The sequence below is a fragment of the Panthera leo genome, chromosome A2 (assembly GCF_018350215.1).
Source record: "Panthera leo isolate Ple1 chromosome A2, P.leo_Ple1_pat1.1, whole genome shotgun sequence".
In the NCBI taxonomy this organism is placed as follows: Eukaryota; Metazoa; Chordata; class Mammalia; order Carnivora; family Felidae; genus Panthera; species Panthera leo.
In genome coordinates this window covers 51381510-51407210 of record NC_056680.1, presented here as the reverse complement: position 1 = coordinate 51407210, position 25701 = coordinate 51381510, and the positions used below count along the sequence as shown (strand labels likewise).

The window sequence follows — 25701 nt, the reverse complement described above, 5'->3', positions numbered from 1 at the left end:
CTGCCGCCGCAGCCCAGACGCCGCCCCCGCCGCCCCCACGGCCGGAACGTCCCACCCCGGCCGCCCGCTCGCCTCCCGCCCCAGTCTTGCAGCCCGCGCCCGGCCTCCGCCCGAGCTCCGGCCACACCGGCCTCCGCTGCGCCCGCCTCCCGGAACGAGCCCTGCGGCCCACGGCCCGGCGTGCGGCGGGGGCGGGTCCTGCGCCGAACTGGGGACGCCCATTGCTCGAATCGGCAGGGGGCGGGACTCCGAGCAAGACGGAGCTCGCCTGTTGGTCAGGAGGCTTGGAGGCATTGGTCGGAAGCAAGGCGGGGCGGAGCCACTCACGTGGGCCCGAAGAGCGCGAAGCTAGGGAGGGCCGCAGTTCCGCCCGCCAGCGTTCCACGGCTCTGGGGGCGTCCGCGAACCCCTACCCTACAGTGTCTCTCCCTGCTGCTCAGCGCTTCAACCCTTAGCTAGACGCGTTCAGGTCCCGATACTCTCCTCGAACCCGCACTAACATCATGACCCCATTTGCAGAGCAGGAAACTGGTTCAGAGACCAAGTGACACACCCAGAGAGTGGCAGAGTTGGAAGTTAGGAGCCACAGGGAAAAAAAGACGATACAAAAATCTAAAATGTAAAATTTCTGCCGGGCAAAAATATCAAAGTTAAAAGAATATTAGAAAAATGCAACACATAAAAAAGGGCTGATGTCCTTACTATGTAAAAAACTGTCTTAATAAGATAATTAAGTATTAAAATAGAAACAGATGTTAAGTAACTAGAATTAAAAACTTAAAAAAAAATAAAATGAACCAAGGAAGCAGAAATCAACCAAGAAACAGACACAAATTACGAAAGGCTCTTTAATATCTGAAAATAATGGCTCCACTTGTCACTTAAAAATACGAATAAAATTATAAATTTTCACCTATTAATCAGCAATGATCAAGAAGCAAGATAATATTCTTTGTAGCTGAGGATGGGGGGAAATGCATTCCCATACCTGATTCCGTGTAAATTGGTACAGCCTCTTTGGAAGGAGCACTTTGTAGTAACAAGAATGAAACCACCTCAACATCCAGCATTGGAAGCTAATTATATAAATTATAAAATATCCTTAGAGTGGAATACCAGGCAAAAAGACTAAAGTAATCCAAAAGTACTGTTGAGGAAGAATGGCCAGGAAGGATGTGAAAAAACATACCCACACTGAAGCCAGAAATTCCAACTCCATGTCTAACTCACAGTTTTGATCTTCGAATGAAAATTTTCTAATGAAATCTAATGATTAATGACGCTAAGCAAAAAGATAAAATTTTCATCATCTTTGGAAGGATACCCCAAACAGCAGCAATGGTAACTTCTGGAGAGAAGAAGCAAGAGACTAAAACCCCAGTGGAAAAAAGGCTTTTTTCCTAGCATGTAATGGTTTGTACTGGATTTTTTTGGTCATGTACATTTATTAACTTGGGGAAAAAAGGCCTTCCCTCTAAGGATCCATAGAAAGACATCATGGTGCCCATGAGCCCCCCCTGGAATTCATATCCACAAATGTCTATGCACATATTTACATCCTGTTGAGGGGAGAAGGTCTGTAGCTTTCATCAGATTGTCAGAGTGGTTCATTGACCTCTCCATTTTTTTTAATGTTTATTTATTTTTGAGAGAGAGAGAGGGAGACACAGAATCTGAAGCAGGCTCCAGGCTCTGAGCTGTCAGCACAGAGCCTGATGTGGGGCTCAAACTCACAAACCGTGAGATCATGACCTGAGCTGAAGTCAGATGCTTAGCTGACATAACCCAGGAGCCCCTTCACTGACTTCTCCAGAAATGTATGAAGCCCTATTCTCGAAATGCTGGTATGTCTTGATAACCAGTACCCTACTGGCACTAGTCCTGAAAAGACCCTACTCACAATTGTAAGGTGCTTGCCACATTCCAGGTCCTGGTTGGGGCATATAACACACACTCTAGTTGACTCCTCACAGCCATTAGAGCTTAAAACAGGGGTGTCAGTACACATGGCTGCCCCTGAGACCCGAGCACACTCATCTTTGTTACGTATCAGTACAAAGCTGAACTTCTTGGGGGACTACTGAATGCTTTCACCAAGCAAGTTCTTCCCCTTGGCCTGATGACAAACACATGAAAAGGGTACTTTTTATTCTCTCCATTGTGTAGATGAAGAAGCAGAGGCTCAGGGTAACTCCCTAACCTGACAGATCACACAGCTACTAACAATCAACATTTAGAGGCAGCGCCCAACTCTTAGACACTCCATGATACCCCGTGGGACAGGGCACCCTTTCCAAACAAACTCATCTGGATACAATCAAAACTAATTACAAGATATCTGTTAACTTTATCAATGTATTTTTTTAAGTTTATTTATTTAGTCATCTCTACACCCAACGTGGAACTCAAACTCAACCACCCTGAGATCAAGAGTCACATGATCTTCCGACTGAGCCAGCCAGGTGCCCCCCTGCCATGTATTTTTATTTTACGAAAAGAAGAAATCATTACAATAGTAGGACTATTTAAAATAGGACACACTGAATTTAAAACAGGATGTTTCCCAAAAAGATTTGCAACATGACTTTTCAAAAAAATACCCACTGCATAAACCTTAAGTACATGGCAGAAATCTATATTTATTGTCTTTTTATTTATTTTATAAAACAGGGCAAGTGCATTTTCAAAGTACTTCTGTAGCCATTTCACCTGTTCCTCCCAACAGCCCTGGGAAGGAAAACGAACAGGTGTTACTTACAAGGAAACCAAGTTTCCAGAAATTAAATATGTGGTTTAAATAGCAGAATCAGACATGAAACTAGCTCTCCAGATTCTTCATTCACTCATAAATAATACATACTCTCAAAATAAAATCTCCACTGAAAATATTAGCATTAGTGGGATGGGAGGATAAAGGTGCCGAGTGGGCGTTAAATAAATATCTGTGGGTTACAAGATGCAGAAAGTGGAAAACCTACTGAGTCCTCTGCCAGGTGTCTGGCATTTGTAAAACTCGAGGCCTTGGTATGTGAATTTAAGAACTGCGTTAGGACACACAAGTTGAGAATCTTTCAGGCCATGGAAGTTTGCAGGAGTTGGTGGCAAATGTGACCCAGAGATCTTAACTTTGGAAAGTACAAATGACAGCACTCCCCGGCAGTTCTTGAGGGGTGTGAGCTGGGTAACAGTATTAACACACAGCCAAACCCATAAAACCGCCCACATCCTGGGCCCATGGACCGCGGTTTACACTTCAGTCTCCTAATACCCTGCTCTGACTGACAAATCCCAGAAAGGATGATGACTTCCTGTATTTTTTGTCTTGAAAAGCTGAGGTCCCTTCTTCCCTAGCTCACTCTGGAAGCTTTTCTTCCCGGCCCAGGAAAGCCGGGGGGGTGGTGTTTCCTGGGAGATTTTGATTCGGCATCAGATCTATTTCTTGATTTGGTGTTTATCTTTCCAATTGAGGACAAGGATCCTCAGCTGTGTTCTAGTTATCAGGGGCCAAAAAGTTCAAGGCTGTCCAGTTTCCCTTCTTTGTAGAAGAAGATATTCTCCATCAGTTTCCTTTTGGCTTCATTGATCTCAATCTTCCATGAAGTCTCTGTAGCTGGCGTTCAACAGAAAATTTAAAGAAAGAACTTGAATGAACGGCATTTAGAAATAGTTACTATTATAATTCTTAGAAGTCAGACTTGGTCAGTTTCTCACTTAAATCAGGTTTCTGAATCAGGCCCTGAGCATAACGAGCATTTTCCCTGCTTCTGCCTTTGCAGTGAAGCCTTGCCACCTGCCCCCACTTTTCAGAAAGGCGGGGCCTTCCACGCTCCTTCTCATGGGTGGGAGACGTTGGCATGAACACTTACACCCTCTCTCTCTTCTCCCTCCTCTCTTCTCCCAATGGGAGGAAGATGTAGGTAGAGGTAGGGCCTGGGACATTCATTAAGCCATGTTTAGTAATGGACAAGGACACTGCATTAAAAAGGTCTTCTTTTTTTTTTTTTTTTTTTAATTTGAGAGAGAGAGAGAGAGAATGTGAGTGGGGGAAGAGAGGCAAAGAGGGAGAGAGAGAATCTCAAGCAGGCTCCACTCCACCACCCTGGGATCATGGCCTGAGCCGAAATCAAGGGTTGGACACTCAACTGACTGAGCCACCTCGGCACCCAGGCCTTCCAAATTTTTATTTCAGAAGGAAGCCTGGGGTGTTTGGAGAGGAGACGGAGAGATAGGAAGAATTCTGACTTGGTCCCTCAGTATGATGGGGGGCCATACAAAGGCTTTAAACAAGGGGTGACATGAGTTGTTTTTAAAAACTATGCTGGCTGGTCGCTGGAGAAGGGACAGGGTAAGGGGCCAGAGTGGATCGGGGGGACACAGGGAGGCTGTGTGGTCATCCAGCAAGAAGACAGTAGCTTGGCCAAGAGGGGCCAGGCAATGCAGAGAAGCAGATGGAGCTGAGAGATATTTAGGCCAATGGATAGGACTGGGTGATGGGCTGGACATAGGCAGCCAGAGACAGAGGGAAGTATAAAGGATGACCCCCACCCAAGGCTTCTCTTTGTGCAGTCAGCTAGTAGGTGAACAGCTGAAAAATCAAAGAACGCATGAATTAGAGCAACAGAAGGAACAAATGGCAGGCTGAGTTAGAGACCCATAAACGAGCTTGTGTAAGCACACTGTTCTCCACACACTTACCATCCTGGGGAGGCTCCGGACTGGCATAGGCTCCAGAGGAGGAGTCTGCCGGCATTCCCCCATCAGCCTGCAGCCTGCCTTCTCTGCCCTCTGTAGGGGGGAGTGAGGCAACATCCCCAGCCCTGGGTGCTGCCCTCATGGAATAGGAGGCATCAAGGCTGGAATTGTCCACATCGTCCGTTTCTTCTGGGGTGTTGGAGGAAGAGCCTGTGCTCTCGGAAAGCCCACTCCAAGGGGACAACATCTCCTGATCTCTCAGCCGCTCTTCCACAGCGGCCACAGAACCACACACCTTGGAGAGAGGAGAGATAAGAACTTTCTCTGAAATCAAAAATCTTACGGGTCTCCCAGGCCGAGAGAGAGAAAGAGGGAGACTGAAGAATCAAATGTTGATTCTTGCTGCTCTGTCTGGAAGAAGAGAGGATGTGCCTTTGAAAAGAGCACATGACCAAGATGGACCAAACATTGTATCCCATTCCTCTGACCTCAATGAGTTAAGGTTTGATCACGTGACCCAAGCTGGTCAACCAGAATCCTTCTCCAGAACCTTTCTACTTAACGCTTCTTGAGGAAAGACTCCACTTTCCTTTCTAGTGGTAGATCCAGACTCCCTACCCACACAGAAAACCTGTTCACAGCAGGAAAAATTAAGACCCCCACAAAGAATAAAACAGAGGCCAGAGATAGAGATAGATGCACTTTTGCTGGTTGAGACCCTGTGTCTCCTGTCTGCTATTTGTTTATGTAAGCCAATAAGTTCATTCATTCATTCACTCATTCATATACTCCCTCCCAGGCCCCCCTCCTGTGTGTGTGGGTACGTGTGTGACTAAGAGTTTGACTTAAATTCTATCTCTTTCAACTGGAAATGCCCCAAGTAATATAGATATTGCCCTTGAGGACATTTCTGACTAGGGAGGTTAGGAAATCAGAGGGAGGCAGGCAAGGAATGTTTCTTCTTTGTATACATACATACATACACACACACACACACACACACGCACAAAGGGCAGACAGATATACCCTTAATAACAATGACACATCTCACTTGCTCAGTGCCTTTGCAATTTACAAAGCACATTTGAATGTGATGCACAGTGAGTTTTTATAGGTAAAAAATTTAAAAGACCAGAGAAATTAAGTTCCCTGCCTAAGGCTACTCAGCCAGTAAGTAACAGAACTACTGACCCCAGGCCTGCTTGTCTTCAAGTCCATGACCCAGATGACCTCTCATCTTCCCAGTTTATTTGTGCAATACTGAGGGCAAGGATCACTTCTCATTCCTCTTTGTATACCTTAAATGCCCTATCCCCTTTATTCTACATAACTAATGCCTCCTCATCCTTCAAGGTCCAGTTCAAATGTCACCTCTTGAGACAAATCTTCAGAGCATGTACCAAATAAATATTCGCCAAGCTAAAAACCTCATTCCCTTGTGGCTAGGTGTGGCCATGTCACTAGATTAGGGCCTATGGGGTGTGAGAAAAAGTGATGTGTGCATTTCCAAGTCACACCTTTAAAAGGTAAGGAGTGTGTTCTCCTCTTCCTCTTAACCCCCTTTCAACGGCTGGAATGAAGATGTGATGGCCTGAGCTAGAGCAGCCATCTTGGACTCTGAAACGGAAGCCACACAGTAAGGATAGCAGAACAACAATAATATAGAGGCGGCCTGGAGTCCCCAGTAAAGTGGCGCTGCCACATCAGCTCTGAACTGCCTGCGTTGAAGCTGTTCAGCTAAAGAGAATAAATTTCTATCTCATTTAAACCACTGTATTTTGGAGTCTCCTCATTATAACAGCTTCATCGAGTGTCCTTTAACGAATACGTTGAACAAAAGAATAAAATAAATGAAGAGATGAAAGCCTGAATGAAAGAATAAGTGGTTCAGGGAGACAGATCTTTTCAGAACATAAATCTGATTACGTCCTGCCCCTGCTTCAAACCCCTAGTGTCTTCCTCAAAATCCTAACTGTGCCTGCAAAGCCCTAAATTATTGGGCTCCTCCTTTCTCAGCAGCCTCACCACAAGCCACTCTTCCCCATGTGCTTCTTGTTGTAGTCACTTACACCTTCTTCCAGACCTTTGACTAAGCCAGGCTTTCTCTCACCTCAGGACATCTGCAGGAGCTGCTTCTTCTGTTTGGATTGCTCTTTGCTTACAATCACTACCTGGGGAAAATCCTCCTGGGTGGGACCCCATCATATGCTATAGTGCTCACCACACAGATGACTACTACGCATTGTCTGTGAGCTCCAGAAAAGCAGAACTGGACCTGCCTTGTTCACCGATTTGATCCCCCCCGCCCAACACACAAGTACTGAATGAATGCTGTGCCACTTGGCACCTGGAACAGCTCAGGCGAAGAACAACCACTTGGGTCTCTAGCTCCTGCCACATCCCAGTGCAATATGGTGGACATGGGAATGAACGTGGAGTCCAGAGAGCTCTGACAGAAACTCACTCTGTGGCCTCATCTTTTCCTCTCTGGATCTTTACTTGCCCATCTATAAAATGACAGGCCTGGGCTACAGCGGTGGTGTTCAAAGACTTTTTTTTCAGCTACTAAGCCCTTTCCTCAAATGAAGTGTTAAGTACTCAGTACAATTATGTGAAGTAAAAGGGGGTGTCTGGTTGTAGTCCCGGGTGGGGCCTGCACCTCCCCGAGCCCTCTTGCTGCCAAAAGCAACTCCTGAGGTAACTGCAAGGAGTCCCTCTCTGCCAAACACCACTTGAAGATCACTGTTGGCCTGAGAGTCCTCTCGGGCAATCATTAGGTCCTTAGAAATACCCAGCATGGACCACAAATCTATACCTGTTACCATGGAAACCACCACTCTATATCACATGCATAGAAAGATGCTGTAGCCCCTGATATGTTTGATTTCTGGGATATCTGCCTGGCCCATGGGTTAAGGATGCTCCCTTCCTCTAGGACTTAGCCCTTCCAACTTTCTTGGGTTGACCCCCTGACCACCAGGTTTATAAACTGGGCCCCACTCCCCTTGTCTTACTTGACTGGCCAACGGATGGACAATGACTCTAGGTAGGCCAAACAGGCTCTCTCACTGAGAGACTGGAATTGGGACCTGGAGACTTGATCTCCCAGTCGGGGTAGAACCATAGCATATACATAATACCCATGGCCATATCTCCTAACCAAAACACGGGTCAAGAAAAGGGAGCCCACAGAGAGGAGAGGAGGAATCAAGCAGATTCAGGGAAAGCAGAGTTCTATTAACTGAGTACAGGATCCTGGGCTTCCTGAGGCCCCCAGCACACCGCCCTCAGGTTCCTGAGCTACTCTCACTGGCTTCCCTGCTTTGCTCTTATGAGCTCCATTAAGTTGTGATGCTTGCAACCAAATAAGGCTCAGGTTTATGAAATCACATCTCGGTAAAGGGTTCAACCCCGAGTGTTAACCTAGTCCCTGGTAAAGCAGAACCACAGGGCCACCGGGACGGGAGGCCCACCCACCCCAGGGCAGGGCTCATCGCCAGGGTAAAGGCTGAGAGTGAGGCTCACCTCTGCCAGGCTGGCATTCCGCCTCCGCAGGCAGAGGCAGGCAGCCATGGCCAAGGCCTGGGCGCAGTCCTCCAGCAGCCTCCCAGCTCTCTTCTCCAGGTACTTCTGGCAGATCTCCTTAGCCATCACCTTTTCCACGCCCGTCTTCCTGCAGCAGAGTGAGGTGGTGCTGCTTGGGATTTCACTGAGGAGTAAATCCTTCTGTGGGAAGAAGAGGATAAACACTCCAGTGTGAGTTGCAGGGATGTGGGATTCAACCTGCACATTCCCCACCATCCCCTGCGACACACCAGGGCTGCAAAACTTCGCAGAAAACAGGATTTTAAGGGGCGCCTGGGTGGCTCAGTCAGTTAAGCAACTGACTTCGGCTCAGGTCATGATCTCACGGTTCGTGGGTTCGAGCCCCACATTGGGCTCTGTGCTGACAGCTCAGAGCCTGGAGCCTGCTTCAGATTCTGTCTCCCTCTCTCTCTCTGCCCCTCCCCCACTTGTGCTCTGTCTCTCTCTCTCTCTCTCTCTCTCTCTCTCTCTCTCAAAAATAAATAAAATGTAAAAAAAAATTTTTTAACAGGATTTTAAGAAATAAAAGCATACAAGGATCCAAGAAACAAGGAAAAAAGCCAGAACTGGAGAACTGCTAAGTTCCCTATATGTACAAGGTGTTCCATAATACACCAGTACCACCCAGGGAGGGACTTAACATAGGCCTCAGTTGATTTACCAGGAAAATGGGGATAATAGGACTAACACAAAGATTAAAAGATGTAACGCATCTAAGGCATGAAGTGTGACACTCGACGCTGAATAAAGATTCAATAGTCTATTAGTGACCATGATAAATAGTAGCAATAGCTATGGTTTATATAGTACTCCATGCTAAAAACTTTATTTACATTCATAATTTAATCTTATTAACAATTACAGGCACATTTTTTTGATATACAATACATATTTTAGGGTGTAGGATTCTGACTCATGTATATTTATTTATTTTTTAAAGTTCGAGAAGCATTATTATTTTTTAAAGTTTTATTTATTTAAGTAATTCGTACACCCAACATGGGGCTCAAACTCATGACCAAGAGTCACATCCTCTACTGAGTGAGCCCCTAACACATATATATTTAATAGGAGATCTACTATATAAATATTGTGTATACTTACAATTTTATAAATTTTATATTTATATATTATAAGGTTTATAATATTTTATACTACTTAGCAGAAATCTAAACTATGCATATGACAAAAGTTATGCTATATATTTTTATATAAATATATAAACATAAATAGTATAAATTATGTTTCATAATATTTCATAAGTATATATTTACATATTTACAAATATGTAAATATGTTGCAAATATATTAAATACATTGATTAAATATATTAAATATAGTATAGGGAGCTATGTAATATAATTATGTATATTTATTGATATAACATATAGCATATTGCATACAGCATTATAGCATCTTGTCATTGATACAACAATCTGTTGTATCATACGAAGCATTTACATTTATGTTTTATATTTGTGATATATTTGTGTACATAAAACATTTAATATAAATTTTCTACACATATTCTGTTATATATAATGTATACTTTAATCAGTATGTTATATGTGTACATATTTGTAATTATATTTCATAGAATATGTAGTATTTTATGTAGTTACTCATGTAAATATATGCAAATATTTCAATGTACTTTATGTTATATACAATGTTATATGCACTATAAATATTGTATAATATTTTATGCTATATAAAATGCAAAAAGTGATGGAGCTCCATGTCGTACATAATATAAAATATGAATATATATTTAAATATAAATATAGGGATGCCTGGGTGGTTCAGTCTGTTAAGTGTCTGACTTCAGCTCAGGTCATGGTGTCATGGTTTGTGAATTCAAGCCCCACACTGGGCTCTCTGCTGTCAGTGTAGAGCCCGCTTCAGATCCTCTGTCTCCCTCTCTCTGCCCCTGCCCCACTTGTGCTCTCACTCTCTCTCTCTCTCTCAATAATAAATACATATTAAAATATATTTTTAAATTTTTTTTTCATGTTTATTTTTTCTTGAGAGAGACAGAGCATGAGCAGGGGAGGGGCAGAGAGAGGGAGAGACACAGAATCTGAAGCAGGATGCAGGCTGTGAGCTGACAGCACAGAGCCTGACACGGGGCTCATACTCAGAAACCATGAGATCATGACCTGAGCCAAAGTCCACTCAACTGACTGAGCCAACCAGGCACCCCAACTGTATATACATATTTTAAGAAGTTGTCATGGTGTTTAAAGTTGATACATCAATAAACACCAGAAGGGTGTTATTTACAGATATGGAGGTTACCACCATCTGAAACAGAGTCAGAAACTGTTCAAAACGACTGCCCTGAAAGAATGATAGGGGCAGAAGCTCACCATTTGACTCCCCACCACCCGTGAAATCACGGATCTCATCTGGCAAGAGTCATCAAGAGACGCTAAGAGCACGGGGGGTGATGGGGAAACTTAGCGAACTTAGTGGAGTCAGCAACTCCACCTGGACCCACTGATGAACCTCAGCACCAGAAGGAGGAGGATCCACTATGCGCATCGTGTTGTGATGCAGTGGGAAGCACCCAGCACCATCTAGGAAGCAGCACTGAGCATGAATCTAACCAAGTCTCAGGATAAGAGGAATAGAGAAATAAGAACACCACAACGACATAAAAATCCGGAACATGAGACAGTCTACGGTACAAATGACTCACTTTATGCAAAAATGCAATATGTGGAAAGAAAAAGTGGGGAAGGGTGCAGTTGGAGACTAGAAGAGTTTCAAGGGGCGTCTGGCTGACTCAGTCAGAAGAGCATGAACTCTTGATTTTGGGGTCATGAGTTTGAGCCCTGCATGGGGTGTAGAGATTATCTAAATTAAAGAACTTTAAGAAAAAAAAGAAGGGTTTCAAGAAACATAATTAAAGGCAACATGTGGACCTTGTGTGTATCAGTTTCAAACAAACCAACTTTAAAAAGCAATTTTGGAGACAACTTGGGAAATTTAAATATGGAATGGGCGTTAAATGATATTAAGGAATTAAGAAAACTGTATTTTATGGGTGGCATAATATAATACGTGGGCTATGCTTTCTTTCTTTCTTTTTTGAGAGAGGAGGGGGAAGAGCAGGTGGAGAGGGAGAGTGAATCTTAAGCAGGCTCCACCCACAGCGCGGAGCCTGACTCGGGGGCTAGATCTCATCCATGACCAACCGTGAGATCATGAGCTGAGCTGAAATCAACCAGCTTAACCAATTGAGACACCCAGGTGCCCTTAGGCTATGCTTTAACACACACACACACACACACACACACACACACACACACACACACACGTTTTTTGGGTTCAAAAGAAATAAGAAAAGCGTGATAATGATAACTGATGGGATGGATCCATGGAGATTCCTTATACTCTTCTCTTTACTTTTGTGCATCTTCGAAATTCTCCATAACAAAAGGGGCTTTCAAGAAGTGGCCATGCCTGAGGCCAGAGAAGCGGGGGAGAGAGGCGCGGTTGGGTTTTTGGAACCAAATATGCAGATTATCTCTTCAATTTCACTTGCCAAAGGTAACACCTGCTAGTGGTTTGGATTATATTATCCTAGACCTTCTGCTACAGAAGTCTATAGGTATAATTACTTTTGTTACATATTAGTTATATGTAATAATTATTATAGTGGCAAGCAACCACTTAAGAGTTATTAAAATAGAGGTAATCATAGTTAATAGTTAACTCATATAGTGCTTACTATATTCTAGTCACTGGTATTTTTTTTAACTTTTTAATTTCTTTTAATTTTTTTTGGGGGGGGGGAGAAAGAGAGAGAGGCAGAGAGAGAGAAAATATTAATCAGGCTCTACGCTCAGCACAGACCCTGTCACCAGGGCATGATCCCCCAACCTGAGCTGAAATCAAGGGTGGGACACTCAACTGATTGAGCCACCCAGGCACCGCTCTAAGTCACTATTTTTGGTACTGTTTTAGGTACATATGACTCAACCTTCACTAAAGCCCCTTAAGTAGGTACTATTTTTTTTTTTTAAGTTTTTTTTTTTATTTTATTTTTGGGACAGAGAGAGACAGAGCATGAACGGGGGAGGGGCAGAGAGAGAGGGAGACACAGAATCGGAAACAGGCTCCAGGCTCCGAGCCATCAGCCCAGAGCCTGACGCGGGGCTCGAACTCACGGACCGCGAGATCGTGACCTGGCTAAAGTCGGACGCTTAACCGACTGCGCCACCCAGGCGCCCCAAGTAGGTAATATTATCTATCCCAGTTTGCCAATAAGAAAATGTAAGCTACAAGTTTTTTTTATTCATTCATCTACTTATTGCCAAAGATGGGATTAAACTATAAAAGTATTCTGAACTTGCTTTTTTCACTTGGAGATATTTTCCTGTCAAAACATACGTGTCTTTCTCATTATTTAAAAAAAAATTTTTTTTCATTTATTTATTTTTGAGAGGCAGAGAGAGCACAAGTGGGGAGGGGCAGAGAGAGAAGGAGACAGAATCCAAAGCAGGCTCCAGGCTCTGAACTGTCAACACAGAGCCCGACGCGGGGCTCGAACTCACAAACAGAGATCATGACCTGAGCCGAAGTTGGATGCTTAACTGACTGAGCCACCCAGGCACCCCTCTCATTATTTTTTTTTATAAGATGTTTATGTTAGCTTTATTTGGAAGTGCCAAAACCTGGAAGTGGCCCAAATGTCCAACAACTGGTGTTAAACAAATGGTCATACATCCATACATTGGAATATTCCTCAGCAAGAAAAGGAATGAACGACTAGTATGCAAAATAGCATGGATGAATCTCAAAAGCACCACACTAAGTGGAAGAAGACAGAAACAAACAGGTACACACTCTATGATTCCATTTATCTGATATTCCAAAAAAGAACTATGCAGTCAGAAATTAGATCAGTAGTTGCCAGGGGCTGGAAGTGGGGAGAAGGCATTGACTGTAAAACTGCACAAGGGAATTTTCTGGAATGATGGAAATACTCCATATCTTGATTGTGGTGGTGTTGGTTACATAAATGTCTACATTTTCTAAGACGTACACCATTCTATACGCCTCACAAGTGTGAATTATACCTCAACAGAAATGAATGCACATGTCCACAGTGAGACCCACATACAACAGTACCTAGCAGCTGTATGTGTAATGATCAAAAACTGGAAACACCCCACATGTCCATCAACAGGTGATGGGACAAACAGTGGCACATGTCTGCAAAGGAACATTACTCAGCAAAAAGAAACGAACCACTGACACAAAGAACATGGATGTATCTCAGAATAGCCATGCTGAGTGGAAAAATCCAGACAAGAGTACTCTCTCTATGATTTATTTTGTATGAAAGTCCAGAAAATGGAACCTTGTACAGTGACAAAAAGCAGATCAATGGCTGTGGGGGATGGCAGGGGCTGGGAGGGATGGGCAGGGAGGATTACAAAGGGGAAGAGGTAACTTCTGAGGTAGTAGGCACAGTCATGAGCGTGGCTTGGTGATGATTTTGCAGATATATACATATGTCAAAATTTATCACATTATACACTTTGTCCTCATTACTTATAAATATTTATAAACTTATGTTCATGAACTTATTTATGAATAACTTCATGGAATTTCCACGGTGTGTGATTATACTGTCATTTCTTTAACTACCTCCCAGTTGACACATATTTCACTTGTTTGCAGCTCTTTACTAACATAAATAATGCTACAATCAACGTTCTTGTCCATCTGTCTTTCCTCCCTTGTATGTGTGTGTCCCTATGTACAAGTGAAATTGCTGCATCAGAAGGCACGCCCATTTTAAATTTTGATGGAAACCACCTAATGACCTCCGAAAACACTGTGGCCAGAAACACTCACCCGAGGGTGAAGGAAAGGCCAGCTTCCTCCTACCGTGGACCACACTAGGTGTTACCAGCTTTCATCTCTGACCCAAATCTTAAATACATGTGCAATCTTAATTTTTTTTAATTAAGATTTTTAAAAAATTATACCCTCCACATTTTTATAAAGTAACCTCTATGCCCAACATAGAGCTTGAACTCATGACCCCAATATCAAGAGTCTCATGCTGTACTGAGCGAGCCAGCAGGCGTCCCTTCCTCCACATTTTTAGAAACCATTAACAAAAAATGCCTTCCAGAAAATTTTACATAAATGTCTCAAAAAGCTCCTTCTCCTGTGACATTCATCCAGGGAGACCCAGAGGACTGCTAGGGAATTCACTTCACGAAAACTGTCAGAATAGCCAAAGTATGGAAATAGTTCAAATGTCCATTGATGGGTGAATGGATAAAGAAGATGTGGTACATATATATGCAATGGAGTATTACCCGGCTATCAAAAAGAATGAACTCTTGCCGTTTGCGACTACGTGGGTGGAACTGGGGGGGTATTATGCCAAGCAAAATTAGTCAGAGAAAGACAAATATCATATGACTTCACTCATATGAGGAATTTAAGATACAAAACAGATGAACATAAGGGAAGGGAAGCAAAAATAATATAAAAACAAGGAGGGGGACAAAACATAAGAGACTCTTAAATACACAGAACAAACTGAGGGCTGCTGGAGGGGCTGTGGGAGGGGGGATGGGCTAAATGGGTAAGGGGCATTAAGGAAGACACTTGTTGGGGTGAGCAATGGTTGTTTTACGTAGGGGATGAATCACTGGCATCTACTCCTGAAATCATTATTGCACCATATGCTAACTAACTTGGATGTAAATTAAAAAATAAAAAGATAAATAAAATGCAGAAAGAAAAAAAGAAAAGAAAGAAAAGGAAAAGAAAAGAGAAAAGAAAAGAAAAGAAAAGAAAAGAAAAGAAAAGAAAAGAAAAGAAAAGAAAAGAAAAGAAAAGAAAACTGTCAGAATAGGAGAAACCACCTCAAATTGCCCCACACCTACCTGAAATTGCCCTGAAACCTACCTCTGTGCAGTATCTGGGGCTCGGTGGCCCAAAAGTGGCAGAGCTTGGGGGGATCAGCAAAGGGAGAAGTCATGGCTTCCTGTGTGTAGGAAGGCCTTCAGCCCCCCACCCCAGGGCCCAGGGGATGCTTTTGGGGCCCAGCCACAAAAAACCAACTGCTCTAATGGCCTCAACATCAAGTCAGGAAAGGTGCTCCCCTCTCAAACTGATGAAAAGGATTTGGAACTCTGCAGAAAACATGGGTTCAAATCCCAGTTCTACCACAGATCTCACTGGGGGGCATGAGACAAATCTCTTCACCTTGGCCTTAGTTTTCTCATCAGAAAAATGGGGATGATAATAATCTTGAATTCATATGGTTGCACTGTCACGAAAATTAAACAGTCAGCCGAGTGTCGGGGTTAAGAACTCAGGATCTGTAGTCCAGAAAGACCTGACGTGGAAGTCCAGCTCTGACACTTAGTAAAGCTGAAATCTCAGGCAAACCTCAGAGCCCGCTTTTCTCAAGTGTGGGTGAACGCAATGACCCTAGCAATCTTGTGGCGGTTTTGAGATGACTTAGAAAGATAATATATGCAAGGTGCCAAACACAGAGTCTGGCTGTGCTGTTATATTTTTGAAATTACACTGTATGTATATACATAGGAATGCTAATTCTTTGAACCCTCAAAATGGAAATTATTGTTTTTATTATATAAACCCATTTAAGAGGGCTGAAATTCACTTTTACCAACTTGAAAACAAATCCTATTTGACTGCCGGATGTGTGGAGAGAAGAAATGGGTTTCCCCTAAACATTCTGAGTTCTCTTATCACAAAAAATAAATTCTTGGCTGGCTGGTAAGTAGGGGAGAAGTTAAGGTTACTTTGCAGATCAAACCCTAGACTGAGGCCTCATAACCATCTGTAAAATGGGTACAGTAGAGGTCTCTGCCCTCCGGATCCCTCCCCTGCTAGCTGTGAGCCAGAAGTGACTGGTTCCCTTACCAGGTAAACTGGGCTTCGGTCATTATCCATTGCAGGGATGCCGGTGAGGACCTCAGCTAACACCTGGAGAGGACATGCAGTTAGCATTGTTCAGACACTCATACAGAAGTTCAGACAGCAGATTCTGGCCAAGAGAGACGATTCTTCTCAGAAACAAAAGCTGAGCTCCAGGCCTGGCTCTGCCATTTGCCAGGACAGACACTTGCCCCAAATCTGGAACATCAGAGTATCACTAAACACCTCCTCCAACTAAACACAACACCCAGCTGCTAGTAGAAGGTTTGAATAAATAGCAAGTCAGGAATGATGGAAAGCAAATATGTGTGTATTACCATGAGTTTTATATGCATATGTATATCCACATAAATATATATGTATATTTATATATGCATACTATATATTTATATATAAATATGTGTATACACATACTTATACTCACATATCTATCTATATACATATATGTACACATACTATTTTTAAGTCTATTTTTTAAGTTTATTTATTTATTTTGAGAGAGAAAAAGAGAGCAAGCATGAGTGGGGGAAGGGCAGAGAGAGACTCTTAAGCAGGCTCCATGGTGTCAGCGCTGAGCCTGACACAGGGCTCGATCTCATGAACTGTGAGATCATGACCTAAGCCAAAATCAGAAGTCTGATGCTTAACCTACTGAGCCACCCAGGGGCCCACACACTATATTTTAAAGATCATTTCACTAAAAAAACCATCCAAAGTGGTAAGTAGGCATTGCTACATCAGTCTCAGGAAAAGGAGGAGTCTGGGTATATATGTCTATTCTACACAGCATGTCTCAGCAGTATCTGTAGCATGTTTCTTCCTCAGCCTTTATTAACATTATTTGTTCATTAATTCACCCACGCACAGAAGGAGCACACCCCTGCACCAGTATAAGACACCACAGCTTTGACAAACCATGATATGTGTCTTATTATAGGGAACACCTGCTTTGAACAGAAATTCTCAGCAGACATAAGAGCATAGTGGTTAAGGGGTGTACGATCAGACAGGACTGCCTGGATTTAAATTCTGACTCTCTTCCTTTTTTTTTTAAGTTTATTTATTTTGAGAAAGAGAGAGTGTGCATGCACAAGCTGGGGAGGAGCAGAGAGAAAGGGAGAGAGAGAGAATCCCAAGCAGGCTTTGTGCTGTCAGCACAGAGCCCAATGCAGGGCTCAAACTTACAAGCCAAGAGATCACGATCTGAGCCAAAGTTGGAAGCTTAACCAACTGAGCCACCCAGGTGCCCCTGACTCTCTTCCTTAATCACTTAGGTGATCTTCAGGCAAGTGCCTAAAATCTGAGCTGGCATCCTATCCCCAGAGGACAGACCTGCAGGATTAATTACAGACTGGCAGGGGCCAGGAGGGGGCAGCAGAGGGCACCCCGTAGCAAGTGGATGGGAGCAAATTGAAATGGGATTCCCAACCAGCTCCTGCCAGGAAGAGAGGGAAGGACGAGGGGAAATGAATAAATAGACATTCACTCTGCCCCTTGTACAGACAGGCTCTGTGCTGAACCTTTTATGGAGATCATTCAGTGTTCACCAAACAAACAAACAAACAGACAAACAAAACCACTGAGAAATGCAGTGTTCCTAACTGGAGGAACCAGAGTTCAAAATCATAGTGTCAGTGGCAGGGCAGAGAAAAAGAGTGAAGGGAGCCAGTGGGCACTGAATGAATGAATGCATGAATGAATGAAAAAAAATTGTTACGTCAAGAGTTGAGTTAAAAATTCAAGGGTAGGGGTGCCTGGGTGGCTGGTCAGTTAAGAATCCGACTTTGGCTCAGGTCATGATCTCTCTGTTCATGGGTTAGGGCCCCACATAGGGCTCTGTGCTGACAGCTCAGAGCCTGGAGCCTGCTTCAGATTCTGTGTCTCCCTCTCTCTGCCCCTCTCCAGCTCAAGCACATGCTCTCTTTCAAAAGTAAATAAACATTTAAAAAAATTTTTTTTATTTCAAGGATAAACAGAAATCAAGAGTGAGGGTATAAGGGTAGGAATAATAACTACCACCACAATAATAATAATCTTGACATGTGCAGGGTACCGTGCTAACTAGTTTATATATATTATCTTATTAGTCTCCATACCTATCATTATTCCATTTTACAGAGGACAAAACAGGCCCAGAGTTACAGGTGACCTAGCTGAGGTCACAAAGCTGAAAATAACTAAGCTGGGACTCAAACCTCTGCCCTTAAGCTCTGCACTGTATTGCCTGGTAGCCTCAGGGTTTAGTCCTGCTGGTTCTTAAGATGAGCAGGAGCCTGGCCTAGCCCCACTAAGCATCACTGAGCCACTGACCCCTGATGGGGTCAAGGAAACCAGAAGAGCCAATAGGAGACAGAAGGAAGCAGAATCTGATATATGGAGGTCAGGCTAAGAGCAGAAGGTGGCTCGGGGAAGGCACTAGTGCAAGAGGTGGACAGATAAGAGACTGGGGTCAGAGAGAGGAAGCTCAAAGTTCAAGGCTAGAGAGGAAGAGAGAGGGCAAGGTCTGAGAGGCAAGTGTTTGCTCTTGGCAAAGGTCAATCAGAGACTGTCACTTTTTTTTTCTCAGCCAGCATTTCCCAGATGGGGCTCCATGGGACACTGGTGCTGAAAGATACCGAGGAAACAAGGTTCCACAGTCAAATAAATTTGGGAAATGCTGTATACCACTTGCCCAGCTGTGGTGAATTCCCAATTAAATTAAAGGCTCATAACCATATTGAAGTCTCTGATTAATTTTGTGATAAAGAAATGTGCTGGACTTTACTTAACCCAGCATTTCTCATATCTATTTGGCCATAAAAGCCTTAAAACACATCCAACCTACAGAGATGCGAGGATGTTCCACAGAAATACTTTGGAGGCTGTTATAGTCAGACCATGAGCTCCTGGGGGAAGGACTGTGTTTTAGTTACATTTATATTCAGAGTGCCCAGCACGCAGTGATGATAGGACAAGATGGTGGCAGTGATGAGGAGGGAGGGTAGAAGCAGAGGTGGATACTAAATCGGTGGGTGGCTGTTGAACAGATGGATACTGGATGACTAAGTGAACAGATGGTTGGACAGATGGATGGACAAAGATGAACAGACAACTGGTTGGACCATTAGATGGCTGGCTGGCTGGGAATCAGGGCACTAAGGAGCCTACTAGAAGCTGGACACTCATGAGTAGCTGTACTTTAAGGGTCGGCAAACTTTCTGTAACAGGCTAGACAGTAAATACTTTAGGCTTTGTGGGCCACAAACCAAGTCTCTCTCACTTATTATTATTGTTATTAAATCTTTTATAAATGTAAAAGCTTTTCTTAGTTATAGATGGTACAAAATATGCCCTGGGCCAGTTTTGGCCTGGGGGCCATAGTTTGCCAACCCCTACTGTACTTTGATGGAATATATCTATGGGCTTCTATTATATCTTATGCTTACAAAGGAGCTGTGGGGAGAACAAATAGGTACAGGCCAAAGCCCAAGCACAGAAGGAAGCTCTTACTATTCCACAGCTGAAGATGTCCACTCGCTTTGTCAGCTGTCCCACCCTGATGAAATCCTCTGGCAGATATGCAGCAGAGGCCTGGAAAAGGTGAGTCTTCATCATGGTATATCTTGACCTTTTGTTGTCAGGACACAGGTGAGCCATTGGGTGAGCCAGCTTGGAGGTGAAGTTTTGGTCTAGCAAAACATTGGAGCTGTGGAAAAGAAAGCAGACAGAACTTTCTCAGTTTGAGCTGGAAAGAAGAGGTTGTCAAGGAGACCCTTTTGGAAAACAACTTTGCAGTAAGCAGCATTGGCCCCTACAAGTTAAGGGTCACTTAAGACTCTCAATCCGGGGGTGCCTGGGTGGCTCAGTTGGTTAAGCATCCAACTCTTGATTTCAGCTCAGGTCATGATCTCATGGTTCGTGAGTTTGAGCCCCGTGTTGGGCTCTGCACTGACAGTGCGGAGCCTGCTTTGGATTCTCTATCTCTCTCTCTCTCTCTCTCTCTCTCTCTCTCTCTCTCTCTCTCTTTCACACACACACACACACACACACACACACACAATAAATAAACTAAAAAAAAAAAGACCCTCAATCTGGATTTTCTGAGCCAGTCCTGAAAGGGCAGGGAGTGGGAACCCACTCCCACCAGGAAATGAAGACAGAGCTAAGATTAGTTGTGCTGCCCCAGGCATGCCATTGGTGTAGCCAAAGAGGTGTGGCCTTCCTGACCCCCACAGATGTCAAACCCTCATCAACCTCAGTTTGCCAAGCCGATAGCCTATGAGGGCTTGGTCCCTTCCAAAATTGTTCCGACCCCAAGTTCTGGCCCAACTGACTCAAGTCTGAAGGCCACCGTCCTTTGTGACTAGTCCTGCCCAGGTCATGGGGAATAGGGGAAGCAATAAGAAACATTCTTGAGCCTAGTCATCTAATCTGTGGGAGTAAACATTCTCAGAAAGTACTTCAAAGGAAAAAACAAACAACAAACAAGAAAACAACTAAGTTACGTGTGTGAAAATTATCAAATTAACCCTAAATAGTTGTTTACAAAAGAAACATCAATTCTAATATCCACTATTAGGAGTGGTTAAGTAAATTATGGGTAAATCCTTCAACAGAAAACTACAAAGTCACTAAAAATGGTGAAATGCAGGGGCGCCTGGGTGGCTCAGTTGGTTAAGTGTCCAATTCCATTTCGGTTCAGGTCATGATCTCACAGTCTGTGGGTTCAAGTCCCACGTTGGGTTCTGTGCTGACAGCTCAGAGCCTGGAGCCTGCTTCGGATTCTGTGTCTCCCTCTCTCTCTGCCCCTCCCCCACTCACACTCTGTCTCTCTGTCTCTCAAAAATAAACATTAAAAATTAAAAAAAAAAAAAGGATGACAAGCAATAAAGGGAAATATCTGCCTTGTTTAAATAAAGGGGGAAAAAAGAAAATGTGAACTGGTAACCAAGTAACAGTACTCCCTTAAGGCTAAGACTTCTGTGAGGGCAAGGGCTGAAGAAATGGAGGCCAGGTGTAAGTCAGGGTGCCAGAGCCAGAATGACCTCTCACCCTTTCATTTCCTTTCTCGCTATTACAATTGTTTATGCAATCAAACAAAAATCAGGGACAAAAAAAGAGGACAGGGATCCCACTTGCCAAACACAGAACTTTGAGGAAACATGAGTTCTATGGTTTTGAGGTCAGTTTTGCCAGATTTTCTGGTGTCTTCTGGAATCTCTCCCCATGCTTCCAGTCCCCAGACTGGTCTCTCGTGTTCTTGGGAGCATGAGATACTGGGTTGCACACCTACCCTTCAGGAAGATTCCCTGACACGAGTTGCTCTTGCCAACAGATACACAAGCAGGGGACAGTTCTCCAAGAAGACCCTGAGTGAAAAGCTCAAAATCCAGGTCCAGACCAGCTACTGGGTTGGAAGTAAAATACATCGGCATGTGAGGTGCTCGCTGGGAAAACACCAGCTCAAAAAGACGGGGTGACAGACGGGTAGTTCGTGAGGACAGCAGACGCTGATTTTTGAGACAGTAACAAAGAAAGACAGAAGAGACCCAAGGGAGGTGAGATGGGGAGAGAGAGCCACAGAGAAAAGAGGTGGGGGTGGGGGGAGAGGAAGGGACACAAGAACGTGTGCTGTCTTGTCCCCGCAGCACAGGTAGTCAGCAGGGTGCGGCCCACCTCTCTCACCTCTTGATATTGCCGTGGATGATCTCCAGGCTGTGCAGGTGCTCCACAGCATGAAGCAGCCCAGAGCAGATGCTGGCACGCTGGGGCCAGAGGAGGGGGTCCGAGCCACCCTAAGTAAAGGAAAAAAGAGGAGAAAGAGTCACACCTGTGTCTTTTTATTTTTTATATACATTTATTTACTTTTGAGAGACAGAGCACTAGTCGGGGAGGGATAGAGAGAGAGGGAGACACAGAATCTGAAGCAGGCTCCAGGCTCTGAGCTGTCAGCACAGAGCCCGACGCGGGGCTCAAACTCGCAAACTGTGAGACCGTGACCTGAGCCAAAGTCAGATGCTTAACTGACTGAGCCACCCAGGTGCCCCTATGCCTGTGTCTTTTTAAAGTCCCAACGAGCTCCTGTCTCTCCTCCAGACCTTCACTTCCTCTGCAACAGGGTTTGGCCAGCATGGAATACTGGCAGGGTACCAGCTTTAACATGAGAAGATCCAGATGTAAATCCCAGCTCAGACACGCACTAGCTGTGTGACTTTGGAAAAGACACTCAACGTCTCTGAGCCTCGGTTTCTTCAGTTATAAAATGGAAATGTTATTAAATGTTAAACCCCTATGCTTTGGGATTGCTCTAAGGATTCAAAGGAGGATATGGTGTAGGAATATATGGTATGCCCCTAGCATAGTGCCTGCCACACAGTGGGTGCTCAATAAACTACAGCTATTTTTATCATGACTATAGAGTGGTAAACTCTGGAATTTTCCTCTAGGAGGGGATGGCTGGGAGAGGAGCTACGGAGCTTGTGTTAGCTCACCAAGCATATGGGCCTTACACCAACTTTATGTGTATTTAGGGAGACCTCACAAGGGCTGATGGGGATTGTGGGGTGAGCTAAAGCCCCCACCATCCCCAGGCACTGCCACAGTTGTTCTAAGACTGGAAGTCCAGGCTAAGTCACTACTTACTTTTCAAGTCTCGTCTTGGGTCCCACATCCTGTAAGAACTGGCCTTGCTAACAGGTTTCTCCTCAAAACCTCTGAAGTTTAGAGCCACATGAACCCTGTTTAAATTCCGGCTCTGACACTTGTCAGCTTTGTTCCTCTGGGCAAGACACTTTGCCTCTCTATGCCAGAGACTCCTCTTTTCAATTTCTTCAAGGTTTATTTGGTTTTGAGAGAGAGAAAGAGAGAGAGAAGGGGGGTGCTGAGAGAGAGAGGACAGAAGATCCAAAGCAAGTTCCGCACTGTAGCAACAAGCCCAATGCAGGGCTTGAACTCACAAGCCATGAGATCACAAACTGAGCTGAAGTCAGACACTCAGCTGACTGAGCCACCCAGGAGCCCCAAAGACTCCTCTTTTAGAAAATGGGAGATACCTCTTGGGTTGTGGCAAGGCCTGAAGGAGAAGCCTTTATCATGGTGTCTTGAACACAGCAAGAGCACAATAAAGCTAATGATCATTATTATATCACAAATAATTGCTTTGTCTGGTCTCTGTTAAGGAAAGCAGTAATCTCCTGTGGAATAAAATTTCCTCCTATTTGAAGATTTGACGGGAAGGAGGTTTGTTTGTTGTTAAAACTGTAATTTTAGTAGGTATGATGCTCACATAATATGTGAAAGGCACAAAGGGTATGTAGTAAAAGTTTCTCCCCCTGTCCCATGCCCCAGCTACCTAGCTCACTTCCTCAGAGGTAGCCAAGACACCAGTTTTTTTGTATCTTTCCAGAGATAGTCCATAAATATGGAAGCAAATATATAATAGAATAGCATTCTCTGAAATCTTGCCATTTGCAACTATGTGGATGGAACTGGAGGGTATTATGCTAAGTGAAATGAGTCAGTCAGAGAAAGACACAAATCATATGACTTCACTCATATGAGGACTTTAAGAGACAAAACAGATGAACATAAGGGAAGGGAAACAAAAATAATATAAAAACAGGGAGGGGGACAAAACAGACTAAAAAATATGGAGAACAAACTGAGGGTTGCTGGAGGGGTTGTGGGAGGGGGGATGGGCTAAATGGGTAAGGGGCATTAAGGAATCAACTCCTGAAATCATTGTTTCACTATATGCTAACTAATTTGGATGTAAATGTTAAAAAATAAAAAATAAAATAAAATAAAAAAAGAACAGAGTGCTATACCTGAGACGCTATTGTAAGTTGCACAGGTGTGCTGTTGGCTAATACTGTTGATTTTTGCATTTTTATTAATAAGCAAAGTGGCTAAATTTTTATTTTCTCATATAAATTAATATTTTCTTATTTAATCTTATATAGTTTTCTAAAATTTTTTGAATAATCTTGGAAGCTTTCAAAAAAAATAGAATAGCATTCTCAGCAAATAAAAATCTGCTTCCTCTTCTCCCATACTCTGTATCTCTTAATTATTTTTCTTGTCCTATTGCATTGACTAGCACCCCCAGAACAATGTTAAATAAAATGAGTGCTATGGGATACCTTTGTCTTGCTCTTGACTTAAATGAAATGCCTCTTGTCAAATAATTTGTATAGGCTTTTATCTGAAGATGTTTAGCCAGATCTTATCTACCCCAACCTAAATTCTCTCTGGATGGCCCCTCTCCCATCTGGAAGTCCTTAAACCCTGAGTCCCTACCTAGATGCTACCTGGTCCTGTTCTCTGACCATGATCCAGCCCCTTACCTGACCCTGGAGTCTGTCCTGTAAAGAACCATTTGCCATATATGGGTAGATCAAGCTGTAAAACTGATTTCCGGTGCAGAAGCCCAGCAAAGGTAAGACGTTGGGGTGGCAGCATCTGAAATCAGGAATTAGTGCAGAGATGAGGAGTCAGACAGAAAGAATAACTAAAGACTGCTCCACTTCCTCACCTCCCACCCCTCTTCTGCCCCCGCTACCCCTCAGAGGCCACCAGTGGCTTCCCAGGTACCAAATGCTGTGACCCCTGAGGGTTGAGCATCAGGGTAGAGAGATGAAAACTACCTGCCTTCAACAAGCTTGAAGTCAAGGAGCTCAAGCTTATCCTGCCTCACTGCTTGGTAGCACATAACATCTTAACCACCCCATCTTCTGGAAACAGAGGCTGAGAGGTCAAGGAACTGGCTCATAGTCACAACCAGCAAGCAGTGAAGCCAGGATCAGACCGCAGGTCTGTTTGACTCCCAGGACTGGGTTCTTCCTGAAATCCTCTTCTGCTGGGTTCTGAGTCACTATTCCCTCCTGACCCTCTTCCTACCTCTCTGACTGTTCTTTCATGGCCTTTTTCCCTAAGACCCTTCTCCTTTGCCTTCCTCTGAAGCGTAAGTATCCCCAGCTCATCATCTTGTTTGATAAGCTGTGTCTCCAGGGATCTCCCACCTGTATCAGGAATGTCCCAACGTCTCTCATTTCAGCCCGTCCCTAAGGTCCAGACCTGAATGTCTAATTGCATTCCGATGCTGCAGATTAGCAGTCTAGACTCAACAAGTCCCAAACCTGCTTCCATGCCCACGGTTATTATCTCAGCAAAGGGCACCACTATCCATCCAGTTTCGTGGAAACCCTCCTACCTCCCTATCTAATTAGTCAGCATTCACCATCATAAATAGCTTTCCAACTGTCCCCTTCATTCCTCCCTCCTCTGCCTTGAGTTAGGCCCTGATGGATACTCCACAGGACTATTGTAATGGCCTCCTATCCAATCCCTCTGCCCTCCCCCACTTCCCCAGGCCATGCTACTGCACGTTTCACACTCATGAGAGTCATTTACACTCAGTCCCTTCCAGACCCTAAACTTCCCCAAGGCAGGGGCTGTGTATTCTTCACAACTGTACTCTCTAGAGCCAAAAAAGGGTCTTGA

General features: G+C 44.0%; 1 protein-coding gene across 1 annotated transcript in view; it reads right to left on the bottom strand.

Annotated features, from left to right (window-relative positions):
* Nucleotides 1-2448: 2448 nt before the first annotated feature.
* The window catches only part of IRAK2 (interleukin 1 receptor associated kinase 2), a 59619-nt gene continuing 36366 nt past the window's right edge, over nucleotides 2449-25701 (bottom strand). The window contains exons 7-13 of the mRNA XM_042910757.1: nucleotides 24546-24660; nucleotides 21886-21995; nucleotides 19711-19906; nucleotides 16207-16269; nucleotides 8218-8418; nucleotides 4696-4987; nucleotides 2449-3610 (exon numbers count right to left, since the gene is read on the bottom strand). Coding sequence (XP_042766691.1) covers nucleotides 3498-3610; nucleotides 4696-4987; nucleotides 8218-8418; nucleotides 16207-16269; nucleotides 19711-19906; nucleotides 21886-21995; nucleotides 24546-24660 — 1090 coding nt within the window. The 3' untranslated portion in view covers nucleotides 2449-3497. The remainder of the gene's footprint in view (nucleotides 3611-4695; nucleotides 4988-8217; nucleotides 8419-16206; nucleotides 16270-19710; nucleotides 19907-21885; nucleotides 21996-24545; nucleotides 24661-25701) is intronic.